The following is a 27,688-nucleotide window of genomic DNA, read 5'->3' as shown; positions in this document are numbered from 1 at the left end:
CAGAACCTGTATTTTTGTTGAAGTCGGGGTGCATCAGTGGCTCTGTGAGGCATGGTAAAGCAGTAGTGTGCAGCTGTGGAGACACCAGTGTGCCCAGAGCCTCATGTCTGCTCACAAATGTGTCCGTGTGTGTTGGTCTTTCCTTTTATGTAGACCACAGATATCTCAGAATAGGACAGGGTTAACTGTTTTCTGTGGAGGCTTTATCACAGTTAGGTTTTATCACAGTTAGGTGATGAAAAATTGCCAGATGGTGAACAACCAGATTGAGACCTTCATGAAATTTATTTTCATATGAAATAATATTTTGAAAAAAGTAGTATTTAAAAAATATAGTCACCAAAGGATAATACGGATTTTGAGAGGCTTTTTGTTGCTTTGGATAATTTGAACTTTGTATCATAAGTACGCATTTTTTCTACCACAGGTCCGAGTTCTGTTTTCAAAAGGCCCCTTCATTGCCATTTTTGCAAGTGATCCGCATATTATCATCAAGGCGATTAACCAGAACCTCAACAGCGTGCTTCGTGACTCAAATATAAACGGACACGACTATATGCGCAATATAGTTCACTTACCTGTTTTTCTTAATAGTCGTGGACTCAGCAATGCAAGAAAATTTCTTGTGACTTCAACGACAAATGGGGACATTCCGTGCCCAGACACTGCAGGTAAAGAGTCAGTTCCGCGGGCACTTCGGTTTGAAGTAGTTACGTAATGTTTTATGGTGACTCACCTTTTACCTTGAAAAATGCTATTGGTATTTCCCGTGTGGCAGAGTGTTAATACAGTGGTGCTCTCTCGACAAACTCTTTAAGGGACCCAGGAAGATGCTGACAGAAGAGTCTCACAGCACAGCCTGGGAGAGATGACTAAGCTCGGTAGCAGAACAGCCCTGAACAGACGGGTAAGCTGCCCCTGTTCTGAGCCACGTGTTCCGTTGCTGCTGCTCGAGCGGAGCGAAGGTGATGCTACTTAAATACAAGCTGCATTACGAGCAGCCGAATTAGGCTCTCTGCGAGTGAGATTTTAAAGCTCTCCAGAGGACGTCGTCCAGGGTGGAGAAGCCCCATATCCATTCCAGGTCGGGTTGTACCCATTCCAGGTGCCCGTTGCCACCAGACTATAGCGGGGAAAGAGGCCCATGGTGTGAGAAGAGCTCCGTGCTCTTCCTGCTGGCCTTCCTCCCTCCCTGATGTCTGCGAGCTCTGTCCCTTTCTTTCACCGTGCAGTGATTTTTGTGTCCTGCCCGGCCATCTGGGTTTCTCCTCGAACACTCAGGTTTTCCCGGCCCTATCCCACTCTCAGAACGCTGTTTGGTACATAGATCGAGGGCGCGTTACAAGGCAGGAAGATGTCCACGAGGTACGGGACGGTGAGAGTGCCACTTAACGCTGGGCTGGCGCTGGCACGCTTTTCTTTTTCTAGTTTGCTACCATACATTTGAGACGTTTTATATAACGTGTTTCCAGTGACATTTTGATTCTGATTTTATGTCTCTAACCTGCACAAGTATGAATGCAAAATTAATATGAAAGACAATTGATAATACTAAATTAGGAGGGTATCATTTCCCGTTTCGAATTTGTCTCTTAGTAGTCTGGCCTCTTGGGCTCCCTGTGCTTGCATCCACCATGACTTTAGAGGAGAACTCGCCTTTGTGGGGCCTGTTCTTCCTCCAACTAGAAGATTCTCTGCCCCACTCTGCCCACTCGAGTGCCTCTAATTCTTATCCGTATGTAAGCGTAGTTGTCGCACATTTAAAGATCACCTGAACATCAAAATGCTGAATCCTTGAAATAAAGAGTTTATTTACTCTGTTATTTCAGGGTCCCTCTGATATTGGAAATCCTGTAAGAGTTTGACTTGAATTCTCTACCAAATTTTGCTTATTTATAACCTTCAAGGCATTTAGCTTTCTCTAACTGTACAACAGTAAATCAAAATACATCTGAAGTTAAACCACACCATTGGATGCCGTTGCTGCTAATACTACTTTATAACTGCTCTGTAAAGATTTGCCTCAGGGAATAACAATAATAATGCCTATTACTGTTATATAATCTTCCTCTTTGACTAACATTTTAGATTGTTTTTGTTGTCATCATAAACATGCAGTAACTTCTCAAAAAGCCCTCAGTTCTCGGACTTGGAGTATTGGTTCATTCTCATTGTTCTTAAACTCTTTCAGGATACTTATCGAAGAAGGCAGATGCAGCGGACCATTACTCGGCAGATGTCCTTTGATCTTACAAAACTGCTGGTTACCGAGGACTGGTTCAGTGACATAAGTCCTCAGACCATGAGAAGGTTACTTAATATTGTTTCTGTGACAGGTAACTTCTTACAGTAGATAATAAACTTGATCACGTTAGGAAAGCAATTTAGTTTCAGAAACAAAAGGATGTACTGTGTTCATAATGTTTATACTGCTGTGTACCACTTTTATTTGCATTAAGTATATCTAATAAAACCTATATTAGTTTTGATGATGAAAATCAACCGTCATTTGTACACTGTTATTTTTAAAACTCGATGACTTAAAAAATCTTTTATCTCACGTCAGGTTTTTCTCTTTGTATAAAGATAGTTTTATGTTAATTTGTATGACCGAGTATAATTAGCTGATAATTTAAAATGTTGACATTCAGATTTATACACCACTACTGTTTTGTTTTCAAATGATAGATTTTTTTCTTTTTTATTGGCTTAAATAAAATACACAGCAAAATTTACTGTCTTAACCATATTCAAGGACACAGTTTGGTGGGATTAAATGGAACCACACTGTTGTGTGGCCATCACCACCATCTATCCCCATAATTCTTTCCGTCTTGTAAAATTGAAACTCTGCACCCATTATATCATAACTCCCCTTTCTCCCCTCCCTCAGTGCCGTGCAGCCACTGTTCTATTTCCTGTCTCTACAGAATATTACTGTGCTAAGTACCTCATATAAGTGGAATCATATAGTATTTATCTTTTTGTGACTGGCTTATTTCACTTAACATAATGTGTTCAAGGTTCATGTTGTAGCATGCAGAATTTCCTTCCTTTAAAAGAATGAGTAATATTCCATTGTACGTATATATCACATTTGGCTTAACCATTCATTTGTTGATGGACATATGGGTTGCTTCCATTTTTTAGCTCTTGTGAATAATGCTGCTATGAACGTGAGTGCATCTTAGTATTTTCCAAGACCATGGTTTCAGTTCTTTTGGATATATACTCAGAAATGGAGTTGCTGGGTCACATGGTATTTCTATTTTTGAATTTTTTGAGGAACCTTAAATCTGTTTTCCATGGCTGCACCATTTTACATTCCTACCAACCATACACAAAGGTTCCAATTTCTCTACATCCTGGCCAACACTTGTTTCTTTCTATTTTTTTGATATAGCCATCCTATTAGGTGAGAGGTAGTATCTCATTGTGGATGGGATTTGCATTTTCCTAGTGATTGGTGCTGTTGAGCATCTTTTCATATGCTTATTGGCCATTCCTGTATCTTCTTTGGAGAAATGTTTATCTAAGTCCTTTGTCCATTTTTGGATAGAGTTGTTTGGGTTTTTTGTTGTCGAGTTTTAGAAGTTCCCTCTATTGTGGATATTAATTCCTTACCATATACATGATTTGCAGATGTTTTCTCCCATTCTGTGGGTTGCATTTTTACTTTGTGGATAGTGCCATTTGGTGTACAGAATTTTTAAAATTTTCATGAAGTTCCGTTTGTCTGTTTTTGTTGTTGTTGTTTATATGCCTTTGGTGTTCTATTCGAGAAAGCACTGCCAAATCCGGTGTTGAGAAGCTTTTGTCCTATGTTTTATTCTAAGCATTTTATTGTTTTAAGTTACATTTAGGTAACCTGATCTATTTTGAGTTAATTTTTATATATGGTGTTAAGTAGGGGTTCAACTTTAATCTTAAGCATGTGGATCTCCAGTTTCCCCAGCACCATTTATTGAAAAGACCGTCCTTTCCCCATCTAATGGTCTTAGCACCCTTGTCAAAATCATTTGACTATATACATGGGGATTTATTTCTGGGCTCTCCTGTTCTGTTCTGTTCTGTTGATCTGTATGCCTGTGTTTATGCCAGTCTGTACTGTTTTGATTGCTGTAGCTCTGTAGTCAGTTTTGAGATAAGGAAGTACGAGTCCTCCAGTTTTGTTCTTCTTTTCCGGGATTGTTTTGGCTATTCAGTGTCACAGATTCCATATGAATTTTAGGATGGGTTTTTCTATTTCTGCGAAAAAGGTTATGGGAATTTTGACAGATTTCATTGAATTTTAGATGACTTGGGTTAATATATCAATATTGAGTCTTCCAATCCATGAACATGGATGTCTTAATTAACTTATAATTTAAAATGTTGAAATTCGGGGAAGCCTGGGTGGCTCAGTTGGTTAGGCGTCTCTTTTCGGCTCAGGTCATGATCCTAGTGTCCTAGGATTGTCCTAGGATCCTCAGGCTCCCTGCTCGGCAGGGAGTCCGTATCTTCCTCCCTCTGCCCTTGCATTCTTACTCAGGTGCCCGTGCTCGCTTGCGCTCTCTCTCTCAAATAAAATAAATAAGTAAATAAAATTTTAAAGTTGAAATTCAGATTTTATATGCTGTAGTTGTTTCAGTTTTCAAATGACATTTTAAATAAAAATACTAATAATAAAATTGAAGATCAGTGCCCTGTGACTGGATTCCATGCATAGAATTCTGCTCTTCACCATGTTAATGCTTACATATAAATTTAAATACATATAAATTTAATATGTAAGCATATGTTCCTTTGCATGATATTGAATGGTACTTAGTAATATTGACTAGTGTTGACACTGTTACGATAGTTACACTGGAATTTGCTTTTAGAATAAGGTTGGGGTGCATGCTATAAACTAAATTGCAAGTGAGGTTGTGTTTAATATATGTGCCGTATTTTTGGTAATGAAATCCCTGTAAGTGAGGTCTCAAACTTTATTAAATTGATTATGTTCTACAATGGAAATTATGTTATCAATATCTTTGTACATATTTAATAAATATATGGTGAGTATCTTGATATGCCAGATATCACTCTGGCTATGGTGGAGATAGGCAGTGAACAAGATAAAGTTCTTGCCCTGTTGGTAAAGACAGAACATACAAAGTCATATAACAATAAGTACCACAAAATAATAAGTAATATTAATAATAATTATATTATTAATTATATTAAATTATATTAAGTTATAATAATATATTATATTATATTTAATATAATTATATAATATATATTATATATAATATAATATATAATATAATATATTTATATATAATATATTGAATAATATATTAATATATTATATATTAATACATTAAATGATATATTAATATATATTAAATAATAAATTATTATTAAATTATATTAAATAATAATAATAATAATAATAAGTACCTCATCTACTCTTACCATTTAGTGTCAGAATGCCCCTGGTGCAGTCATTGTTTCTTTTCTTTTTTATCTGAACCAGTTCCTTTGGTGATCTCATTTAGTCCCAAAGGGTTACATACCATTTACATGCAAATGATTCTCAAATGTATATCTTCAGCCTTGTTGTTCTTCAGCTGCCTGCTTGATACCTAGTGAGGTCTAATGTATGTCTGAGACCATACCATGTCCAAAAGTGAACTTCTGATCCCCTGCCCCAAACTTAATCCATCCATAGTCTCACATCTCAGTTAATGCAACTCTTTTTCCAGTTCCCTGGGGGGGAAAAAACCTTGATATCTTGTTTATATATACCACCTCCAATCTGTAGTACATCCTTGTGTTCTATTTTCAGACTATATCCAGAATCTAACCACTTTTCATGGTTTGTAACGTACTGCCCGTATCCTCTGCATCATTATGTCGCATCTGTATTCATTGCAGCAGTAGCCTGCTCCTGCTGCTTCCTCTGTGGTCTGTTCTCCATGCGGCAGCTACAGTGACCTTTCGAAATAGAAGCCAGTCGTGTTATTTCTCTGCTCAGAACTCTCTTATTTTCCCGTTTTGCTAAAGATAAAAATATTAAGTCCTTACAGTTTCTTACAGGGCCCTTTTTGATGTCTTTCTCTTTACCTCTTTCCCTATCTCTGACCTCATCTTCTCCTACCCTGCTCTTCGATCCCTTCCTGACCTCTTTGCTGTGTCCTGAAAATGCCAGGCATGTTTCTGCCCGAGGGCTTCTGCTTGTAATGATCTTTCTTTGGAGAGATGTATATTGGCCTTCTCATCTCCTTTGAAGTCTTTGCTTAAAAGTCAGCTTTTCATCGGGAACTTCCTTTGTTATCTTATATAAATTATACTTCCTCCTTCTATACACCTTGCTTTTTTCATTTATTCCACAGAACTGATCACCTTCTAATGCACTGTACCATTTGCCTAGCAGCTTCTGAGATGGCACTTTAACAGATAGGGTCCGTCACGGGTGCATCGATGTTCTCTGTCTGATTGTGGGCAGTGTTGAGACTGTCTGACACATAGTTCTGAAAGATTTTTGCCTGCATGTGCATGATCAAAGCAGTATATAACACTAGTGGCAAATGACACCAAAGAATTACTTTAGAATTAAACAGAATTGTGTTTAATCCCTAGACTTTTTCCAGTACAGCTCTTTGGATTATAGAAGCCATGGAAATAGTAGATTTGAATTTGCAATGTAAATTAAGTTGCAACTTCTAAATATTTAAATTAATTGTCAACATGCTAAATGTTTCACTTAAGTATAATAGTACACATCTATTAATTTTAGAATGTTTTTATATTTTTTAAAGGACGATTACTGAGAGCCAATCAGATTAGTTTCAACTGGGACAGGCTTGCCAGCTGGATCAACCTTACTGAGCAGTGGCCTTACCGAACTTCATGGCTCATATTGTATTTGGAAGAGACTGAAGGTATTCCAGATCAAATGACATTAAAAACCATCTATGAAAGGTACTTTGTCTGGCCTCTTGATATTGCACTTTATTTTAGATTGAGTTAGTTATAAGTTATAATTTATAATTTATTACAGTTATAAGTTAATGCATATAAAGCAAAGTGAATACAAAATAATATGCAATGAATGTATATTTCTGGATGGATTCAACTAACCATTCTTATTAATTCCATTATAATTTTGGAGTCGTATTAGCACAGGTAAATATCTAATGTAAAATTTACATCTTTAGTTGGACATAGTCTTCCCTTTTCAGTGTAACTTACGAAGTAAAAAAAAGTTAATAGTTCTATTAGTTTTGTGTATTTATACATACAAAATGCGAATCTTGAAATGTTATTATTTTTTCCATTTTATTTTTTATTCTAAGTGTCTTCATTGAATATTAAGGAGGTTAAAATTTTTTAAATCATTAGTGCAGATATTTTCAGTTTTGTATCTGGAGGATTTTTGAAACTGAATATAAGCTGGAAAACATTCTTTGCATTAAACAATAAAGAAATATTGTTACTTAAGCTCAGTGATTTGAAGTACTTTTAAAAAATTTTTTTCTGATAAATTTTTTCTTAAAAAACATACAGTTAAGGTTCAGTGAAATGTCAAGTATGTAAAGTTTTAAGAGTTGACAGTTTATCAATTCAGAAATGAAATTATAATCCTTTTTGTCAGAATACTTAATACCTTCAGTGTTCAATTGCTGCTCAAAATAAATTATTCCTTAGAAGACAAATAGTACCAAGAAATTAGACAATTTTATAAGACTCAGTGTAACTGAAACAATTATTTTAACATATAAATGAAATGCTAACTCTAACAAAGCATTAGTGTATAGTTCCTATATTAAAACTTCTGAGATTACAAAAGTTTTTCTTAAAGTACTGTCAACATATGGTTTTTCCTAATTTTTCAGTCCCCATATTTTTTAAAGCTTTTATTTACTTTAGAGAAACGGGGGCTAAGAGAATGAGGGAAGGGCAGAGGTGGAGGGAGAGGACACTCAAACAGACTCCATGCTGAGTGCAGGGCCCAGTGCGGGGCTCCACTTCAGGACCCTGAGATCATGACTTGAGCTGAAATCAAGAGTTGGGTGCTTAACCAACTGGACCACGCAGGGGCCCCTCCCCATTTTTCACATATGTATTTTTTTTTTAATCCTAGGTAAATAACTAGCTTGAGGATTACAGAGAATGGTATACTAATAGTCTACAGATAGTGAACTCTTCTTGGTTTTGCTGTTCAGTTTATACTAAAGTTGTTTAAACCGAGTGCTCTATCCAGTAGGTGTTCCAGCAGATGGCAGTGATACATAATGGCCACATGCTGTAGGCAATGCGCTGAGTTGCTCTGCTCTTTGATATTTTAGAAATTGTCTTTTTCTTATAAGATATGCGATTGGTGTTTCTCTTGGTTGTGTAGAAAAATATTGTTTTATTTCGTGAATAAGTTTTACATCATAATGTGTTGTGTCGTTATGATTATTTGCTAGATGAGTACAGTTATTATTCAGCAGTTAAAATTTAACTTTTTTAATGTTTTAACTTCTTAATCATAATTCAAACCATGTAATGGGATTTATTCTTCACATGGTGTATTTTTTACACAAAGTTTTGAGTAGCGTGGACAGGTGGTCCTTTGGCACTTCAGCTTATCCTTGAGAAATTATTTGTGTGTAAATAAAAATATGTCTGAGAAAAGACTAAGCGTTCATTCAGGAACTATAAACGGGATTCTCAGAGTCTGCGTGAATCGGTATTGTTGCTGGAGTAGTACAGTCGGGTTCAGGAAATTTGAAATCCGGGCAGCAGGAGAGCTGCTCGTCTCACAGGGGTCCTCCTTTAAGGAGGAGGGGTCGCTCCCCGCGTTTTCTCCTTCTGGTGCGTCTATCTCCAGCCTCTCTTCCCCAGGCACCAGGTTCTCTGCCGCGGCCTGAGTTCTCTCGCAGCTTTAGAAGGCTCGGGGGTTAGGGCGGCTCCTTACTGACAGGGAGGATTGTGCTGCAGAAAGTTGAGGTCGCCTCCCAAAGTCGCTTAGCTCGGAAGTAGCAGAGCTTTCCACCCAGGCCTCTCAGAGGCCGTGAACTACCTACGTGCCTGTCACTCTTCTCTACGCTTTAACACCTTTTATTCTCACAATCTGTGAAGCAGTGTTGCGATTCTTATTTTACACCCGAGCCCATCGAAGCCCAGACAAGGGGAGTCACTTCCTGAATGTCACAGCCGCCGAGCGGGCGAGCGAGTAGCTGGCTGCGGAGGCCACCTGCAGAGGGCGCTGCCGCTCACAGCCCTGGAAGGCGGCCGCCTTTTCAGCGGTAGCCCCGTCTGGGATACTTGAGACGCTGAAAGTTTATGATGAAAATGAAGTGTCTGAAGTTTTTACATTTCTGTGTTCTCCATTTCCTTCTAGAATATTAGAAGATAGTGATACTCTGTGTACGATATAAGATGTTTAATATAAATGGTTTTATTTACTCCAGTGACAACTCACCTATTAAGCAGGCATTGCTATATTATTTTTTTCTACAGTTTTTCTTTGTCTTCACAAAAACATGAGCTTTCTCTAAGATAACCTGTTAGGTATTATGTTTTTCAGTTGTTCTTCCACCCACCGTCCCCACCCCCACCTTTAACCAAATAAATATAGTCCATGTCAGTCTGTGGTTTGGGTAAAGAAGGGACTCAGGTCAGGCTTTTTACCTTCCTTTAGTCGAGTGTATTGCTTAGAAGTGCACTGGGTCTCAGGATTACGGAAACACTAATCAACTTTTTATATGTCAAGGGCCCTGTGCTTGAAGTCTCAGGTGCCGGGCCCTCTACATGTTCTGTGAAGAAGGTGGGAAGTGGTGAAAATCTGGGTCCCCAGGAGACAGAAGCAGGAGAGTTGTGACAATGAATAAAAGGTTTTAAAGTCCTCAAAGAAATTCATATTTCAATTCAATCCAACAAAAATATATTAAGTGTTTATTATTTGTGGATCTGCTGCTGGATGCTGGAGATACCGTGCTGACTAAGTACATGTGTATTTGCTTTCAGTCCAGCGATCCCACTTGCAAAATTTACTCTGAGTGTACACCACAAATAACAAAACCCTGCGGCGTAAGCATACGTGTATGGGAACGTCGGTTGAATGGATTTTAGCACATGTACGCTAATACCTTATAACTGTAGAAAAGAATGAGGAGAAACTCTGTGATTGATATGGAGGAATTTTCAGGATATGTTAAGTGAAAATAGTGAAGTGTGAAAGAACGTGCAACATGATAGTGTTTATACGAGAAAGAAGGAGGAATAAGAACATTTGTATATAAATAGGTAGGTACTCTTTTATTGTAAAAGTAGAAAACAAACTCCGAGGAAGGGTAAACCAGATCCTGGTGAGAATCCTTGTCTGCCGTGGATACACAGATAGGAGATGAGGCCTCTCTGTACATTTTTATGTGGTTGGACTCTCAGTCATATTCCAAAATAAAAAGGATGATAAAAGCAAATCCTAGTATCAAATGAAAACAGAAAGAAATGATCCTAATTGTTTGTATATGAAATTGATAACATAACCACACAGAGAAAATAATTCAGTCACCTTTGAACTTAGTATTCTGACTCTTTATTCTTAGTAGGATATAGCCTAAGGACAGAATTAACTGCAAAGAAATCTTGAGCTTATTGTTAGTAATAGTATTGTGATTATACCTTTGAAATCCTTTTGAGCATATTTTAAGTGAATAAATAAATAGATGTTTTGGGGAACTAGTATTCTTCCCTTGGGAGAAAGGAGATGCAACTATTGAATAATAATTATTTGTTGCTTTGTTAACATTTTAACTTGAGGATATAGTTTAAATTAAATGCATCCAAGAACTGTACTTCTTAGTAAACTCATCTAATTTCAATAACCTTTACGCACATGCTACGTGTAGTTGAGGATCATTATGTGTATGAGCATAGCTTTATTGAAGGCTTAAAAAAAACCAGTGTTTTGTTTCATGGTGGCAGAGTGAATCACCAACCACACTTGGTTCGTTGATCGATTCTAATGTCAGTACCAGTAGCTCTAAAAAGTGTGAAGCAAATGGATGCAGGAGGGGCAGCACTCATTAGCGTGTTAAGAACTGAGATCTAGAAATTGCCAGGAGGCCAGGTTAGCTATTTCAGACCCTACAGGAAGGAAATAAGATGGACAGTCCATCAAGGAGGTCAAGTATGATCAGAATCTGCAACTCTGGGATTAGTAAATTTTTCAGGTGAAATCACATAGATCCTAAAAGGTCCACAGTGTCCCATTTCTTTGCAGAGAATTTCTTATTCCCGCATGTTAAACTAGATAGAAGATGCTGAGCGTGTTTGTGTGAGACAGAGCTTTTAACTTATTTAAATTAGAAGGTACTAGTTTTAGAGTTTCCTGTTTAATCTTTGCTGGGATAGTGGCAGGAAGACAAAAGATACAAAAGGGAGAGGAGTAATTTGATCTCATTTTAGATACTATCATTTGAACATAACATGTTTTCCTAAAGTCTTGCCTCTTCTTTTCTTTCTTTTCTTTTCCTGAGGAAACCAAGATGAGTAGGAGATAGAGAATATTCTATATTGGAGATAAAATGAGATAATCAAAACTTTGTTTTGCTATTAAATTAATCATTATTTTAGACTTTGGCACTTGCTGGGACTGCCATCCATTTATGCATTGGATTTGGGGGATTTTTAGATTTTTAAAAAAGATTTTATTTATTTGTTTGAGAGAGAGAGAGAGAGGAAGAGAGAGAATGAGAGAGAAAGCATGAGCAGGGTAAGGGCAGAAGGAGAAGCAGGCTCCCCGCCGAGCAGGGAGTTGATGCAGGCCTCCATCCCAGGACTCCAGGATCATGACCTGAGCTGAAGGCAGACACTTAACTGAGCCACCCAGGTGCCTGTAGCTTTTTTTTTTTTTATAAAGAAAAAAGTGTGATTTATATGCCTACAAATGCTTATAAAGTCTATTTTGTAGATACTCTAAGGAAGAGAGAAAAAGACAATGGAGTAAGAATCTTCAAGAATTCATTAAGGAATTGACTTAGTAATTGAATTTAAGATGATTTGGAATGAAAAACTATGGGAAGACAATTTGATCAGCATATTGAAAGAACATATATTGGAATATTTTAGAATAATTTAGATGACTATTTCCAGCTAACCATACTTGAGTTCTTTGATTCCATTGCTTGTCATTTGAATAATAAAAAGTTTTATTTACAGCAGACAAAAACAGCAGTATGTAATTGATATTCATTTATTTTATTAAAGAAATCTGATTTGATAAAAACAATCAGAAAATAGTATTTTTAACGCTAGTAGTAAATTTTATTTTTTAATCCATAAAAAGCCTCATTTATTTTTATAGCAACTTGATGACACATCTGCTTGCTTTATTCAGCTGCAAAAGAAAATGTTGGTTCTCGGTGTTTGGTAAAATCGCTTTGTTAAATTATTTTCTAAATTGTTCAACTTTTAACAAATGACATTTGATACTAACACTGGAAAGCAATTTCAGCTAATTAAGTAGATCCCTCTATAAACCATTGGAACATTAAGATGACATACTGTTCATTCAAGATTATTTTAATTGGTACAATTATTGTAATTTTCTTGCAATTATGTGTTGAGCTAAAAGCTTTTGTCTAGATCATTTGAGGGTTTTTTTTTTTTTGTTAACATACATTTAGTAAGAAGAAAGGGAGTAAAATAAAAACTATAGATAAAGATTTTCTGTCTACTTTTTGTTACGACGTTTTAGACAACCATTGAAATATTTTAGTATAAAATTTTATTTCTGGTATTTTTCAGTATGCATTTTAAGCAATGATAGAGGTTTTTAAAGGATCAATTTAAGTAGTTTTCATGAAGATAATGTTTTAAATTTCTGTTTTGACACGACTCAAGCAGTCATTTACTCAGGATGATATGGTCAGAATAGTTTTGTGATAAGAATAATGCCATACTTTAGTTTGATTGTTTAAAACAGTTGAATAAGTTTTGAGAGAGCCTTAGAATGGTAACCATGTTCCACATCACTGAAATAGCTGTTTGCTGAGTAGGCACTGTAGGCATCTAACTTACAACATTTATGCTCAATTCAGTATCCTTAAATTTTTTAAGTAGTGGTATTTCTGTACTTGACATTTTTCATAATAAAACCTCCTATCTTATGATGTTCTTCCTTGATACTCAGCCCAAACTTTCCTAAGTTTAATTCACCCATTTCTTGTTATCTCCTGTCTCCCTTGGCTCTCACTGGCCTCCTCCTTCTCTCCTTCATGTTCTGGGTTATGATTTGTTGCCCCTCCCCCATCACATGACCTGCATTAGGAACAGGTTTGTTTCTGTTGCATGTGGATGTAAGTCATGGATTTCAGTAGCATGAAAAGCTGGATACCAGTTAGTTTAGATTTGTGAAGAAGTTGCCTCATCTCCTTGGTAGTACAAAATACATCCTTTGTACTAAGGATATTTCTTCTAATTTAGATTTGAGATACTAGAAATACTCATTCCAAACACTGTTTCATACATGTTGTTTCGGTGCTTTTTATATGTTGTTTAGAACCTTAATAAATTCTATCATTTTGGTATGATGTGACCTCTGTATGTATTGGGTTGTCACCATTCAACATTTATTAAATTACTGTCTTGTATATAATTATTGTTTGCATCTTTTTTCCCGGAACATACTGTCCCTTACTACATAGAATGTCAGTACTGTATTCAGGGTAGTTCTTGTTGGGAAGGTAAAAATTGAGCGAAGAACTAAAAGGAAGTGAGAGAATTACCCAAGCAGATATCTAGGGGAGGCATTTCTAGGCAGAGGGAACAGTATGGACAAAGGTCCTCAGCTGCTCCTGAGAGTAGCTGGAATGCACCAGTAATAGCAACAACAAGGGATGTGATGTGGCTAGAGAGGACTCAGTAAAGGGAAGGAGGTAGGAGATGAGGTCAGGGAGGTCAGGGGAATATGGGACATGGAGGATCATTGTGAGGGTTTTGGCTTTTTATCCTGAGTAAAAAGGAGATCTGTGTGGAGTCTTGAAAAAAATGGATCCATACCCTGTATGCTCTACGGTGCCTAGGTGTTTGGTTGCATCAATGTAAGATGGCCTGGGCTAGGGAAGATAAAGTAAAGATAAAATGAGTGATAGAGAATGGCCATAGAGATGAATGTGGAAAAGCTAAGAAACGAACAGTGTTCTCTACAGTCTTGTTGCAGTGTACTGAAGAAAGCTGATTATTCTGAACAACTCCAGTAATTTTTATGACTGATTTCCCTGTATGTCTTTCCTGTTGTAATAGTTTCTTGTTCTTAAGATCATTGTATTCTTTATTTTCTAGTAAAATGTTGGATTTAGAAGACTGCTCTTTGAATTTTTTAAATTTTTATTTATTTATTTTTTTAAGATTTTATTTATTTATTTGCAGAGAGGCAGGCAGAGAAAGAGAAGGGAGGAAGCAGGCTCCTTGCTGAGCAGAGAGCCCAATGTGGGGCTCAATCCCAGGACCCTGGGATCATGACCTGAGCTGAAGGCAGAGGCTTTAACCCACTGAGCCACCCAGGGGCCCCTTGAATTGTTTTTTAAATTGCTGCCTTTTCCTTAGACTTGCCAGCTGCATGGCTTGTCCTCTAACCCCCACATTTCAACCCCCAGTTGAGAGTGAATGAAAGGTGGTTTCCATAGCATTGACTGATAGGTGTAGAGAGAACAATTAGTGGGTTGCTTATAGAGTCATACTGAATTTGATTTATGAATACTATAAGATGGAAATTATGGTCATTGTGTGTCAACTTGGGGGCTCTGAGGATAAAGAGAAATAATGGGTCAAAATTTGATACATAAGAATCAGTTTTTTCTGGAGTTCTGAGCAGTCCTAGCCTCAGCCCATTCTCATGGCTTCTCCCTTTTGCCTTTTTTTTTTTCCCCTCCCACTTGCTTTTTGCCTTTCCACCAGCACTTCTCTGTGGCCCATCCTCCCCTCCCCCACCCCATTCACATCTTAAATACCACAACCTCAAGAAGCCTTTTGTGACCAGGCATACTCCATTCTCCGCGATTTTACTAGATGTGTTCACTGTATGCTGGTATTTTCCATCATAGTGCTTGTCATAGTTACCCTTCTTTAAATATTTGCATTGCTCTTTCTTTAATATTTGTTTCCTGAACTAGACTCCTCACTCCATGGACTGGACCTTCCTTAAACCTTGCTGAGTTCCTCGCTTCTAGACATTGTTGGTATGGAGTAGGCAGTGGTGATTACTTCTGAGACAGTAAAGAAATATGATGATGGCATTTGGGTTGAGGAGAGCATGGACTGGGGGCAGGTGGTGAATGAGAAGCCGTATTCTATCTTGAGAACACTGCTCATACAGACCCTTGTTGTTGGTTCTCAATGTGGGTAGAATGTTTCCTTGTGACTACACCCATATATCCCTGGGTCAGGCACTAAGTAAGTTCTCAGGGTACACAACTGAATGGTGATTACATATTTCAGTTAACACACCTTTTTTGGGTGATACTAAAATGAAAGCAGTGTTTTTGTTAGATGTTTCCCTAAACTCTTGAGTTCAGGTACATTTCTAAGGCTTCTTGCATTTATAATCCTTTTATGAATGCCGTGGTTTGGAATTACTTCTTACTGACACACTTTCAGACAGGCCCCTCCCACTTCAGGTCCTGCTTGCAGGCTGTTGTCGTACTGTTTAAAAAGGCCTTATGAATTAGGTGCTCTCCATTTTTGTCGTGCTCAACTGCCATTGGGTTCATTCATTAAGCAAATATTTATAGAGTCTTTTAGGTACTGGGTGCATGCTAATGAAAGTACTAGTTAGTGTTAGTTGAGCCCTCGATATATGTCACACATTGGATTAAGCACTTTACATAGATGGTTTTATTTAATACTAACTCTGGGAGGAAAAGAGTGGCAGTTCTTTTCTGCCTAAGATCCCACAGCTATACCTCTTGGACCTTCCCCAGGCCTATTTCTGGAAGCCAGGAGCGGTCTGTGATTACACACTGGGGCAGTAGGTCTGACACTAGAAAAGCAGAACTATAATAATTTTATTATTTCCAGGTATATTTTATTCATTTTTCAAATAAATACTTGGAATTTTTTTATTACAGTCAATGGGTATGTTATGTGTCAGTGGCTGATAGAAATTTTTCCAGAGGATTGAATATCTTCTCTGTTAAAAAGATGCAGACTTCTTACCAACTTACATAAAACCGCAAATAAATGCTTTATTCAGTTCTAATTGTATCTAGTAACTGCAGTAGGTTTTGTAGGGAATGCTTAAAAAAATCAGTTTTGATATTTGGCACTTAAACAGCTGGTACATCTGTTTAACTTTATACTATTTTTATATGCACTAAGAGGCTGTAATTTTTTTAAGGTAGCTTTTCAGTAACTTTTCTTTTGCTTTAAATAGGGTAAAACTGATTTTTAAAATATTTTCTCATGATACCATATTCAGTAATTTTATAGTAATGTAGAATAAAGAAAGAATTTCAAATATTCATTCAAAAGTTGTATGTTTCTAACTCCAACATGCAAAGTTGAAGTATATACTAAGGTTATTTGGAAACACAGAAATAGAAAAATTGATTTTCTCTAAAGTATATGTTTTAATATGTGAAACAAAAAGTCTCACCCATGAAGGTTTACAGTTTATTTTATGATACAGTGAGACTGTTACGCACATTTATATTTTAAGGGCGCCTGGGTGGCTCAGTGGGTTAAAGCCTCTGCCTTCAGCTCGGGTCATGGTCCCGGGGTCCTGGGATCGAGCCCCGCGTCGGGCTCTCTGCTTGGCGGGGAGCCTGCTTCCTCCTCTCTCTCTGCGTGCCTCTCTGCCTGGTTGTGATTTCTCTCTGTCAAAAAAAAAAAAAAAAAAAAAAAAAAAAAAACCCCACTCCGATTACTGAAGAATTCAAATTTGCCACCAAACTATAAATATTTATATTTATTCTGTATATAGAGACTTTCAGAGATCAGGTTTTTTTTTTTTACCTGAAATTATTTTTCACAGCAAAGATTTCTGATTTCAGAATTCCAAATCAAAATATTTTTAAGACTTCTTGAAATATGAGAATAAACAACAAAAAAAGCTATGTAATTGAAACAGGAGAGGGGAGATGCTGCTGTAAACCCACCCACGAGCGGCTTCTGTTGGCAATACCCAAAAAGTCCACGAGATGGGGGTATTTCACTAGAGACATGATTAACATTTTCAGCCAAGAAATAAGATCTAAAGCATTTCTGCTTTACCCTTTCCATAGCAGAAAAACAAGGAAAACAGAGTTTAAATATGAATATTTTAAACTTTAAAGTTTAATTTCCATTCCTATTTTTTAATGGCTTCACAGGACATTCATAAGCATTGAGAATCATGATCATAGGCAAATGAATGGTTATCTGACCATATGGCATAGCCTTTATTAAGTCAAATAGTACCTTTTCCTGCTAAAATGCTTTTAAATTAGCTTTTGGGAAGAGGGTAGACATGAAAAAGGAGTGTTTAAAATTGATCTTCAAAATTTGTATTTGGATGAAAAAATAATTAAGTTCTAATTACTGTAGATCTTGGGTTCTGTACTTATTGGAAATTAAATCCTCAAGACAGCTTATCTAATCAAGGTTTTGCTTTAATCTGAGGCATATTCATAGGCAGGCTTTGATTTCAGAGCCTCCATTCTCTTTGCCTGCCTTTGAGAGTTTTATTGCAACACATTTGCTGCTTTTATATAGTTAATGGAACAATTTTTAAAATTTCTAAAAGGAAACAATAACATGAGTATCTCTTCCCGCTTGGTAGGACCTCACAGTACTGTGAGTACCTCCCGTAGCTGTGAAACTGGGATCTCTCACTTTCATCAGAATATTTGTTAATATATCAGAGTACAAACTTGATATAAAACAGTGGTCTTTACTTTTTAATGATAGATACTATTTTCATATTGAGTCAGTTGTGAATTATTTTGCCTCTCTTAACCTTTTTACTGCAGTCTTCTCTCATTACTCTAGCTTGAAATTATTATTTTACCATCTGAGGTGTTGTCTGATCACTTGCATGGTAGCAACAGGGTAGGCATGCTTTAGTATTTAGTATTTAGTATTGTTTTTCTGGCTTTCCCCCCTAGTGGAAACCTATTTGCAAATCAAATCTTACGCACAATCCTAGTAAATAAAGCAGAATGAATATAAATTAATTGATTCAAATTATAACATTTCCTAATAAATTCACTTAGTAAGAAAAATGAGCTGTGCTGAAGAATATTAAATTTGAAACGTGGGTGATCCTTGCAATCTCACATTGGTTTAAACATCTCTTTCTCTACTTAGTTTTGGTAATATGATATCAAGAATATTGTGGGGCGCCTGGGTGGCTCAGTGGGTTAAAGCCTCTGCCTTCGGCTCAGGTCATGATCCCAGGGTCCTGGGATCGAGTCCCGTATCGGGCTCTCTGCTCGGCGGGGAGCCTGCTTCTACCCTGCTTCCTCTCTCTCTGCCTGCCTCTCTGTCTGTCAAATAAATAAATAAAATCTTAAAAAAAAAAAAAAAGAATATTGTAAATCCTGGAAGCCTGGGTGGTTAAGCATCTGCCTTTGGCTCAGGTTGTGATCTCAGGGTCCTGGGATCTGAGCCCCACGTTGGGCTCCCTGCTCAGTGTAGAGCCTGCTTTTCCTCCCTCTCCCTTTGCTGTTCCTCCTGCTTGTGCGCATGTGCGCTCTCTCTCACTCGCTCACTCTCAAATAAAATTAGAAAGGAAAAAAAATCCTAAATCCTAAGTAGATACAAATGCTACCAATTTTTTTTTCAAATGTAATTTTGTTTCTCAATTTTTTAAAAAGATTTTATTTATTTATTTGACAGACAGAGATCACAAGTAGGCAGAGAGGCAGGCAGAGAGAGAGGGAGCAGGGTAGAAGCAGGCTCCCCGCCGAGCAGAGAGCCCAATACGGGACTCGATCGCAGGACCCTGGGATCATGACCTGAGCCGAAGGCAGCGGCTTAACCCACTGAGCCACCCAGGCGCCCCAAATGCTACCAATTTTTAAACCTGCTTTGCAGTGGCAGGATGTTTTTAATTAATTTGGGTTCATAGGTCAGTCACCAGTATTATCTTACAGTTGCTCGCATTTCTTATAATTGGTTGAAGTGTTTGTTGGGTGCTGCTTCTCTGACTGACGAGGTCCTGGCACGTGGGTCATGTCCTGAATTAACATTGTGATTTTCTTTTTTTTTTTTTTAATATTTTATTTATTTGACAGAGAGAGATCACAACTAGGCAGAGAGGCAGGCAGAGAGAGAGGAGGAAACAGGCTCCCCGCGGAGCAGAGAGCCCGATGTGGGGCTCGATCCCAGGACCCCGGGATCGTGACCTGAGCCGAAGGCAGAGGCTTTAACCCACTGAGCCACCCAGGCGCCCCGACATTGTGATTTTCTAGTTGTTTGTTACACTCTGCACTCAGACACATAGGGTGGAGTAGTGCACTTGCTTGCCCAATTTTATGAACAGAAAAACTGGGTTAAGAAATGAAAGAATTTAAATGTGTACCTGAAGATGGAGAAAAAACTATTTTTCAAAGTCTGCAAAAAATTAAAACAAAAACCAGGATGACCTGGTATATTAAGCTTATATGTTGGTCTTAAGCATGTTAAGATTTGATACATAACTGTGTTCTATTTTATTATGTTTTAAGGAGTTAAAAATATGTAAATCATTAATTAAGAACTTTGAACTATGTCTGTGGCACCCAGTTTGAACCGGTGCAAGGAACAAGGCTCAGGCTTTTGCATCAGGCCAGACAGGTTCCCGCTGGGCCACTTACATCGGCGGTAATGTCAGGCGGGGAGCTTACCATCGCTGAGCCTCTGCGTTCTCGTTTTTAAAAATTGAAATGCTACGTCATAGAATGTTAGGAGATAGAAACGAGATAAACTAGCTCAAACACCTGGCCCAGAGATGGCAGGCCGTAGTAGGTATTCTACAAATGCTCGTGCTTTTTAAAATTTTCTTCTCAACTCTTTTTAACCTTCAAATATGTTTTTCCTATCCGATTGTACGTAAGGAAAGGGACATGTTCCTCAGAGCATTTTCCACAGCACACGTGAATAGAAGGCAGTGTCTTATCAGTAAAGAGCCTAGGCACGTACCTCTTTGTGCTTTCGTGATTTACCCTTCCTCTCTGTTGATCCTCTCTCATCCCTGTAGTTACCAAAATTGCAGCCCTTTAGCCAGATGAAGTTACGCTTTTGGTGTCATTTACACCAAAACCAAAGGAGCTGAGATGTGGACGGGACTGTGTAGGCCAGTGCTTTCCTTCATCACTTTGAAAGAACCAGCATCTCCCACATGGCATGGTGTGGGGAGCACCCACAGGACTATGGGAGGATCTGAGAGATCTGCGTCAGCCCCCTGAAATAAGGAGACAGGCATCAAGAGAGGTCATGTGATTTGTCCCAAATCATACAGTTAACAAGTAACCCAACCTTTATTTTTATCATTTTTTAAAGATTTTATTTATTTATTTGAGAGTGAGAGAGAGAAAGAGAGATCATGAGCAGAGGGGAGGGGTAGAGCAGGGAGCCTGGTGCTAGGCTGGATCCCAGGACCCTGAGATCATGATCTGAGCCTAAGACAGGCACTTAACTGACCGGGCCACCCAGGTGCCCCACATTGCTTTAAATTTTTATTTTTAAATATTACAGCTTTATTCTGACTTATTTGAGATGATCAAATCTGGATGTAAGGAAAGCCATTGCCTCTGTTCTGTCCTTTCAGAATCAAGTTGCATTTCAAGTTGCAGTGTAGGCATTGTATTCCTAGAAATGACTGCCTTTAATGGAAAGTGTCTAACATGTAAATCTGTAATAAGTTCACACAGTAGCTTCAAAGGGAGACTTATACCCCCGACTTTGGTGTGTACTAAGTTTCCTCAACAGTTGAACACACTGTTGTTCACCACTGGATTGAACTGAATCATCACTAGAGATTATTAGGGTGCATTTCTTTTCGAGTATAAATGCTTCTGTGTCAAAATAATTCAGTGGTTTAGAAAATACATATAAAGGAGATTTTTTTTAAAATCCCATATAACTAGCATACAACGTTACATTAGTTTCAGGTGTACAATATAGTGATGGCGGCTCTCTCCATTACTCAGTGCTCATCGCAGTAAGTGTACTCTCAATTCCAAGGAGGAGATTTTTATGGTCATAAAATTTTCCTATTATTTCTAGTCCTAGTTTTTCAGTTTCTGACTCTGTTTGTTATTCATGCCCGAAGCAAGAAGCAAGAACACTGAAGCATACGATCAAGACATGGCCAGCAGCACTGCCTTACAGTTCAGAAGGGTGCACGTAACCGAGGAAAGGGGAGCCCTGTTGCTTGGGGTCCTGGATCTAGTGGTATCTCTGCCACCAGGGTCATATCTTGTGCTGCCCGTGTGAGGTCTGGCTGAAGCCCAGCTGCTCGCACACAAATTGTTGTGGTCTTAATGTTAGTCCACTGAGTTTGTGTATTGAGCATTTAAAAAAAAAATTTATTACATGACTACCTGTTTCCTCCAACGTAAAAAAGTAATCTTTGGCCTTAATATTTTGGCCAAGTAGGAAATACACATCTTGGATATGTACACATTCAGAGGGAAATAACTTTTTTTATGTGTAGAATAAGGTCTCTCGGAAAAGAATACATTTTTAGCTTTGCCAATGGTTTATTTGGAAACAGGCAAGTACTTTTGTGGTTGTATTCTATAACCTAATTGGACCATCCTTAAGCACCATAAATCAAACACATTAAATACTTCAAACCAGAAACAAACCTGAAGCTTTGGCCTAGATATGTATTCACTGGGCCACATATATAGTGCTTTGTTGTTTCCTAGTGTAGTTACTGAATAGGATGCCTTTAGAATGCAAGATGACTTTTGTAAGCTTTGAAAAGTGGCATCACTGAGAACACTTGACGCTGTGCACTGTTGTCTTGAGAATCAGCTCTGACCACTGCTTGGAAATGTCTCTTTGCTTTCTAACAAGTTCTCTGCTCCATTGAGTGTTGTCTTACACTCAGCACAGCCTTCTGCATGGGGGCAGTTTTAGCCCAGTGTGATCATATTAGAGATGAGGACTTTGGGAGGTAAGTAGGTTCAGAAGAAGTCAAGAGGATAGAGTCCTCATGATGGGATTCGTGTCCTTGTAAGAAGGACCAGAGAGCTAGCCGCAAACCAGGGAGAGGGTTCTCATCAGAACCTGTCTGAGCTGGCACTCTGATCTCAGACTTCTAGACTCCATGAAATGTGAGAAATAAATGTTTAAGCTGTGCAGTCTGTGGTGTTTGTTACAGCAGCCCGAGTTGACTGAGACGCCCACTCTCACCAGTGCTGTTCACTGTCATCGTGGAGTTCTAGTGAGTGCGGTTAGACGAGAAACAGAGAAGTAAAAGGATCCAGATTGGAAAGGAAGAAGAAAAACTATCTCCTATCGCAAATGACATGATCCTGTATATGGAAAATCCCCAAGGAATCCCCAAGAAAGCTGCTAGAGCTGATAAATTCAGCAGAGTTGCGGGCTCCTGATCAACACAAAAATCAGTGTGTTTCTAGACCTCTGCAGATTGTTATCGGAAAGGAGATTCAGAAAGCAATTCTGTTTACTATAGCATCTAAAAGAATGAAATGCCCAGTAATAAATTTAACCAATGAGGTTAAATAATTGTACATTGAAAACTGTGAATTGCTAAATAAAAAATCTAAAAAAAAATCCTAGTATATGGAAATATATCTCATGTTCATCCACAGGAAGACTAAATATTAAGATGTCAGCACTACCCAAAGTGATCTACAGATTCAGTGCAGTCCCTGTCCACATTCCAGTAGCCTTTTGCAGAAATAGAAACCTGATCCTCTGGTTCATACGAAATTGAATATGAATATGAGTAGCCAAAACAGTCTCGAAGAAAGAACAATAAAGTCGGAGGGCTCACGTTTCTCAATTTTAAAAACTAACTACAAAATTGCGGTAATCAAAACAATGAGGTACTGGCCTATAGATAGGCTTATAGACCAATGGAATAGATGAGAGTTCAGAAATACTTTCAAAACTTGCAAAAGTAATCTTGCATTTTAAAGGCATCCTGTTCAATGACTACACTAGGAAACTCATACATCTGGCCAATTGAGCTTTGAGAAGGGTGCCAAATCCATTTCATGGGGAAAAGAATAGTCTCTTCCCCAAAGGTGCTGGGCCAACTAGCTTTCCACATGTGAAAGAATGAAGTTGGACCCCTATCTCACACCATGTATGAAAATTGACTAAAAGTGGATCGACCTACACTTTCCCAAGCATAAATTTGTTTCCAATATCAGAAAGGGGAATTAAAGTGAAAATTATTATAAAAGAGTAGGGTTCTTAGGGACTAATGCATTTTTTGTGTGTATTCACTCTACAGATAGAGATGTATTTTTCACTCCACGGGTATTTAAGAAAAAGTCACGTGACAATGCTCTGCTTCAAGGCGCTGGAGGTAGAATCGTGACCACCACCAAACCTAGTCCCAGCTCTAAAGGAACTTGTAGTCTAGAGGGGGAGTAGACATTAATAAAATAATTCCACTAATAGACAATAAAATTCCAGTGGTGATAGGTGGTGTGCAAGAAAGAGTATGTGCTATGCGGGCCTGCGCTTGGAGAAGACTTCCCGGAAGAGGGGAAGTTGGACTGAGACGAAGGATGAGTAGGAATTTACTGGATCAAGACGGAACAGGAGAGCACAGTTAGCTCCGAAGGTGTTCGGGGTGTTTGGTTGTGTTTCCACAGATGTGCACTTCACTTCCTCTTTTGTTCCTCACCCATTGGCTACAGTGCAGAGTAGCTGTTTTCTGTCTGTGTGCTCCATCTCTTTCCAGAGTGCATTAGAGTATTATTTAATAAATGGGCACTCACTGTGGTAGGAAGTATTTGAGTCTACTAGGGGTTAAATTGATTTTAAGGTAAAAAATTCTGAGACAGTTAAGAGTTTTCCCTGTTTAAGTTTTTAAAGAAAATTTGTCTTATTTTTAACCTTCAATGATTAAATAATGACATTATTAGGTGGCTACTTTTAGACAAAGTATGATAAATAATGCCTTCATAAATTATGCTTTTCGAATCTGTTTATATTTTGATTTAAAATAGGAAGTTTATTCCCCTGTAATTTAAGACCTCATTTTGAATGGAAGTGATTTGAATGGCTTATGTAATTTCTGCCAAGGAATTAATATGGACTTTCTCTAAACCACTGTCATTTATAATCAAAATGCTTTTAACTTACATTGATGTTGGCATTAACAAGTACCACTAGATTGGTAGCATAGAAAGAAATTGCATTTAAACTTACTAGGAGCTCATTGATGCCTGAGGTTTTATAATGCTTTCTGTGGGCCATTTAACTGCTGGCAACTTTAATTCACATGATTCATAATACTAGAAATTTAAATTCACTCTTAATTGAAAAGTGAAGTTACTTAAATTCTTTAAATACTAACCTTTGGAGAAATATCTGAAAAATAAAGACACATATGATTTTAGTGGCCTGCTGCCAAAAGATTATCATTTACATAAATATCTCTTTCAGTAGAAGAGCTTAATGTATTGAGCTCAAAAGGTTAAAATCGAGCCTTCAATCTGGAAACCAGCAGTAGACTGTTGGCTTGTGAACAGCAGTATTGTTCATCATACTGAGAACACTGTTCACATTCAAGTTTAAGCAGAGCTGGCATTGAAATTCAGTTAATTTGTTTCATGTGACTTGTCAGCTGTGTGTTTTTATCTGAATCTTTGTAGCCTCTCTTCTTAGTATTTCATGTTAAACTCCTCAAACAGACGAACTACCTTTTTAACTGTTAAAGTTCTGAAATTTTGGCCACTTCTGCAAATGATTCTTTGTAACCATTCTCCAAGGTTTTCATATCATTTAAACCATATTACTAATCAGTTTGAATGCTAATCAGTTTGAATCAGTTTGAATACTCTAATTTATAAGAGTAATCCTATTTCGGAGGGCTTTTCCGTTTTGTATATGTGCGAGTGAGTCCGTGAGAGGGACTCCCTGAAATTCATGAAGACAAAATTGCTGTCCTTATCTTCTCACCAGCACACTCTTCTCTTCTTGTTTGCTAATTTTGTTCTCTGGATTTTCCCTCAGATGGCTTTTAATATTTGGCTACCAGCCCAGGATTGGGTCTGGGCAGTGAAGAAATAGAGAATAAGACCTTTTTTGAAAAAGGAAAAACCTGTACTAACTTTTTTTTAATTTTATGTAATTTATTTAAAAATTATTGTTTATTTCTTCTCTTCTTTGCAAAGGGAAGAACCGTGGTACCCCATAATAAGCACGGAGTCAGAACCGGTCAGCTTGTCTTGTGTGCTTGCGTGGCTCTAGGCAGGCTGCCTCGTTTGTCTGAGGCTCACTCTTCTCGTGCGTAAAACGGTAACTCATTTAATTTGCACAGAGCGGTCCTCACCAACATGTGAGTGCCTAGGATATGCTGCTCTTCTTCCTGTTTCCTAGCTCCGGTCCTGCCCTTGGCCAAAGGCTGACCTCACACTTGTTATCTTCATAATTTTGTAGTGTACCGGTTTCTTTTCTTAAGAAAATTTTTAATGAAAACAAGATGTATAATGTGTTATTTATTTTCATATATAAATTTTGAGGTACATGTGGAATTTTCCTTTCTGATGCTGACATTAATGACGTTTTTCATTTGTTTCTTGTTTGAAGAATATCAAAGAATATTCCAACAACTAAAGATGTTGAGCCACTGCTAGAAATAGATGGAGATATAAGAAACTTTGAAGTGTTTTTGTCTTCAAGGACCCCAGTTCTTGTGGCTCGAGATGTAAAAACCTTTTTGCCATGCACTGTCAACCTAGACCCCAAGCTACGGGAAATTATTGCAGGTGGGTAGTAGTAGTAAGTGTGATTTGTCTCATCTGGTCTTCGAGATGTTTCTCATTTCTAACTTAGCTATGCGAGTTTGTCTTGCTCTATGAAAAACCAAGAAATACTGAACCAAGCACTACACAGGACAGTTAATGAAACACGATTAGGAATCTTGACCTCCTTTAGAGACTCTAAGAAAATGTCGCTTGTAAAACCACCTTATTGTAATGTTTCTCAACCCACATTCCTGACTTCTTTGCAGTCAGATTCCTTTTAAGACGCAGTCACCCCTGTAAGATGTCGGTCCATCACAATTTTTCTGTGACTGATCTTAATAGGGTCTCTATCTGAAGGGGCCAAAATATCCTTATATTACTTGATAAATTTTCACCTAAACTTGTGGACTGCAACTTAGGGACGGTGACGTTCAAGTTTTGGAATCGTTTCATTTGTTCTTGAACCACCAATGTCGTGCACGCATACACATACCCGTTCCTGAAACACATGACCTTCCGTGCGGCGCTGCTGAGCTGCCCTTGAGTTTCCTGAGAGTTAAGAAGAGAGAGCTTCAGTCCACTTCTGCTTTCTTTTTAGGTACCAGTTATAAGGCTGATATCAAGGTGTATTTTGTGGCTATGGAATTGTTTGTTTTGTTCAGAGAAGGATAAATCATATAGTTTGCACACCCACAGTTTAGCAATCACTGTATTTATTAATATTAGAGCACTGTGAGTTATTAATAGTTATTATTCATAAATATTAGTAATAGTTATGAGTAATAATACCTTATGGATCATAGCCACTGTTAGAATAGCACAAATACCTTAAATAGTTAGAGAAAAAATATTATTGTTCTGGTAACTGAAGAGAAGGATCCAGATGTTGGTGACTTTTCAAATGGTGAAGAAAGCTTTTAGTAGCAAAGTAGTTGAGTTTTTCTCACTAGAATGTCTGTGAACAAGATTTTTATGAGTCAGGATTTGCTTTCTCCTTTAAATCAGTTGGAATCCTTGGCAAGAGTGGGAAAAAAGCACGTTTCTATTTGATGACTAAAGGAGGACGTGATAGCTGGACTGATGACTGAAGTCCTCTTCTCTTTTGTCTTCTGGGGTACTGTTTAATCTCTCAGATGTTCGCGCTGCGAGAGACCAGATTAATATTGGGGGGCTCGCGTATCCTCCGCTGCCTCTACACGAAGCTCCTCCTAGACCCCCGTCAGGCTACAGCCAGCCCCCGTCTGTCTGCTCTTCATCCACTTCCTTCAATGGACCGTTTGGAGGTGGGGTCGTGTCCCCACAGCCTCACAGCAGCTATTACAGTGGCATGACGGGACCTCAGCATCCGTTCTACAACAGGGTAAGGAAGTGCGAGGAATCTTTCATTCTAAGAATTTGTTTGGGGGAAATACCAGAACTTTTCTGCTGTGGATTCTGTTACTGTTTTGAAACTGCATGTTTAGCTTTAGAATAGGAAAAATGTTAAGTTTGAATTTAAAATATATGATTTTTTTAAAAAATAAAAAGAACTTTTAACTTTAATGGGGTCTAGATCTCAGCTGAGTCTCGAATGTTAGAGACGCTTTTTGCTTCTTTAAGGAAGTGACCTCCACAGGTCATCAGTGACGATCCTGTGCCACAAAGGGAGCTGTTTCTCTGTTTGTCCATTAACAGTGTTCCATTTGTTATATTTTGCATGATTATATTGGCATTTAGAACAAGATTTAACTTCAAACTTAAATTTCTACAGTATTCAGTAAATCTAGATTTAATATGTGTTATATCTTTTAAATGTGAGCTTA

At 37.9% G+C, this 27,688-nt stretch overlaps 1 protein-coding gene across 13 annotated transcripts in view; it reads left to right on the top strand.

The window, feature by feature from the left end:
* Positions 1 to 27,688, top strand: part of KIDINS220 (kinase D interacting substrate 220) — a 104,662-nt gene that overhangs the window by 51,398 nt on the left and 25,576 nt on the right. For all 13 annotated transcript variants that reach the window (XM_045979736.1, XM_045979737.1, XM_045979738.1 and 10 more), the window contains exons 19-24: positions 428 to 671; positions 819 to 907; positions 2,192 to 2,336; positions 6,792 to 6,954; positions 25,729 to 25,907; positions 27,020 to 27,246. In XM_045979736.1, the coding sequence (XP_045835692.1) occupies positions 428 to 671; positions 819 to 907; positions 2,192 to 2,336; positions 6,792 to 6,954; positions 25,729 to 25,907; positions 27,020 to 27,246 (1,047 nt within the window). The remainder of the gene's footprint in view (positions 1 to 427; positions 672 to 818; positions 908 to 2,191; positions 2,337 to 6,791; positions 6,955 to 25,728; positions 25,908 to 27,019; positions 27,247 to 27,688) is intronic.

Source organism: Meles meles, chromosome 15, assembly GCF_922984935.1.
Source record: "Meles meles chromosome 15, mMelMel3.1 paternal haplotype, whole genome shotgun sequence".
In the NCBI taxonomy this organism is placed as follows: domain Eukaryota; kingdom Metazoa; phylum Chordata; class Mammalia; order Carnivora; family Mustelidae; genus Meles; species Meles meles.
The sequence above is the reverse complement of the archived record's forward strand: the minus strand, read 5'-3'. Positions and strand labels throughout refer to the sequence as shown.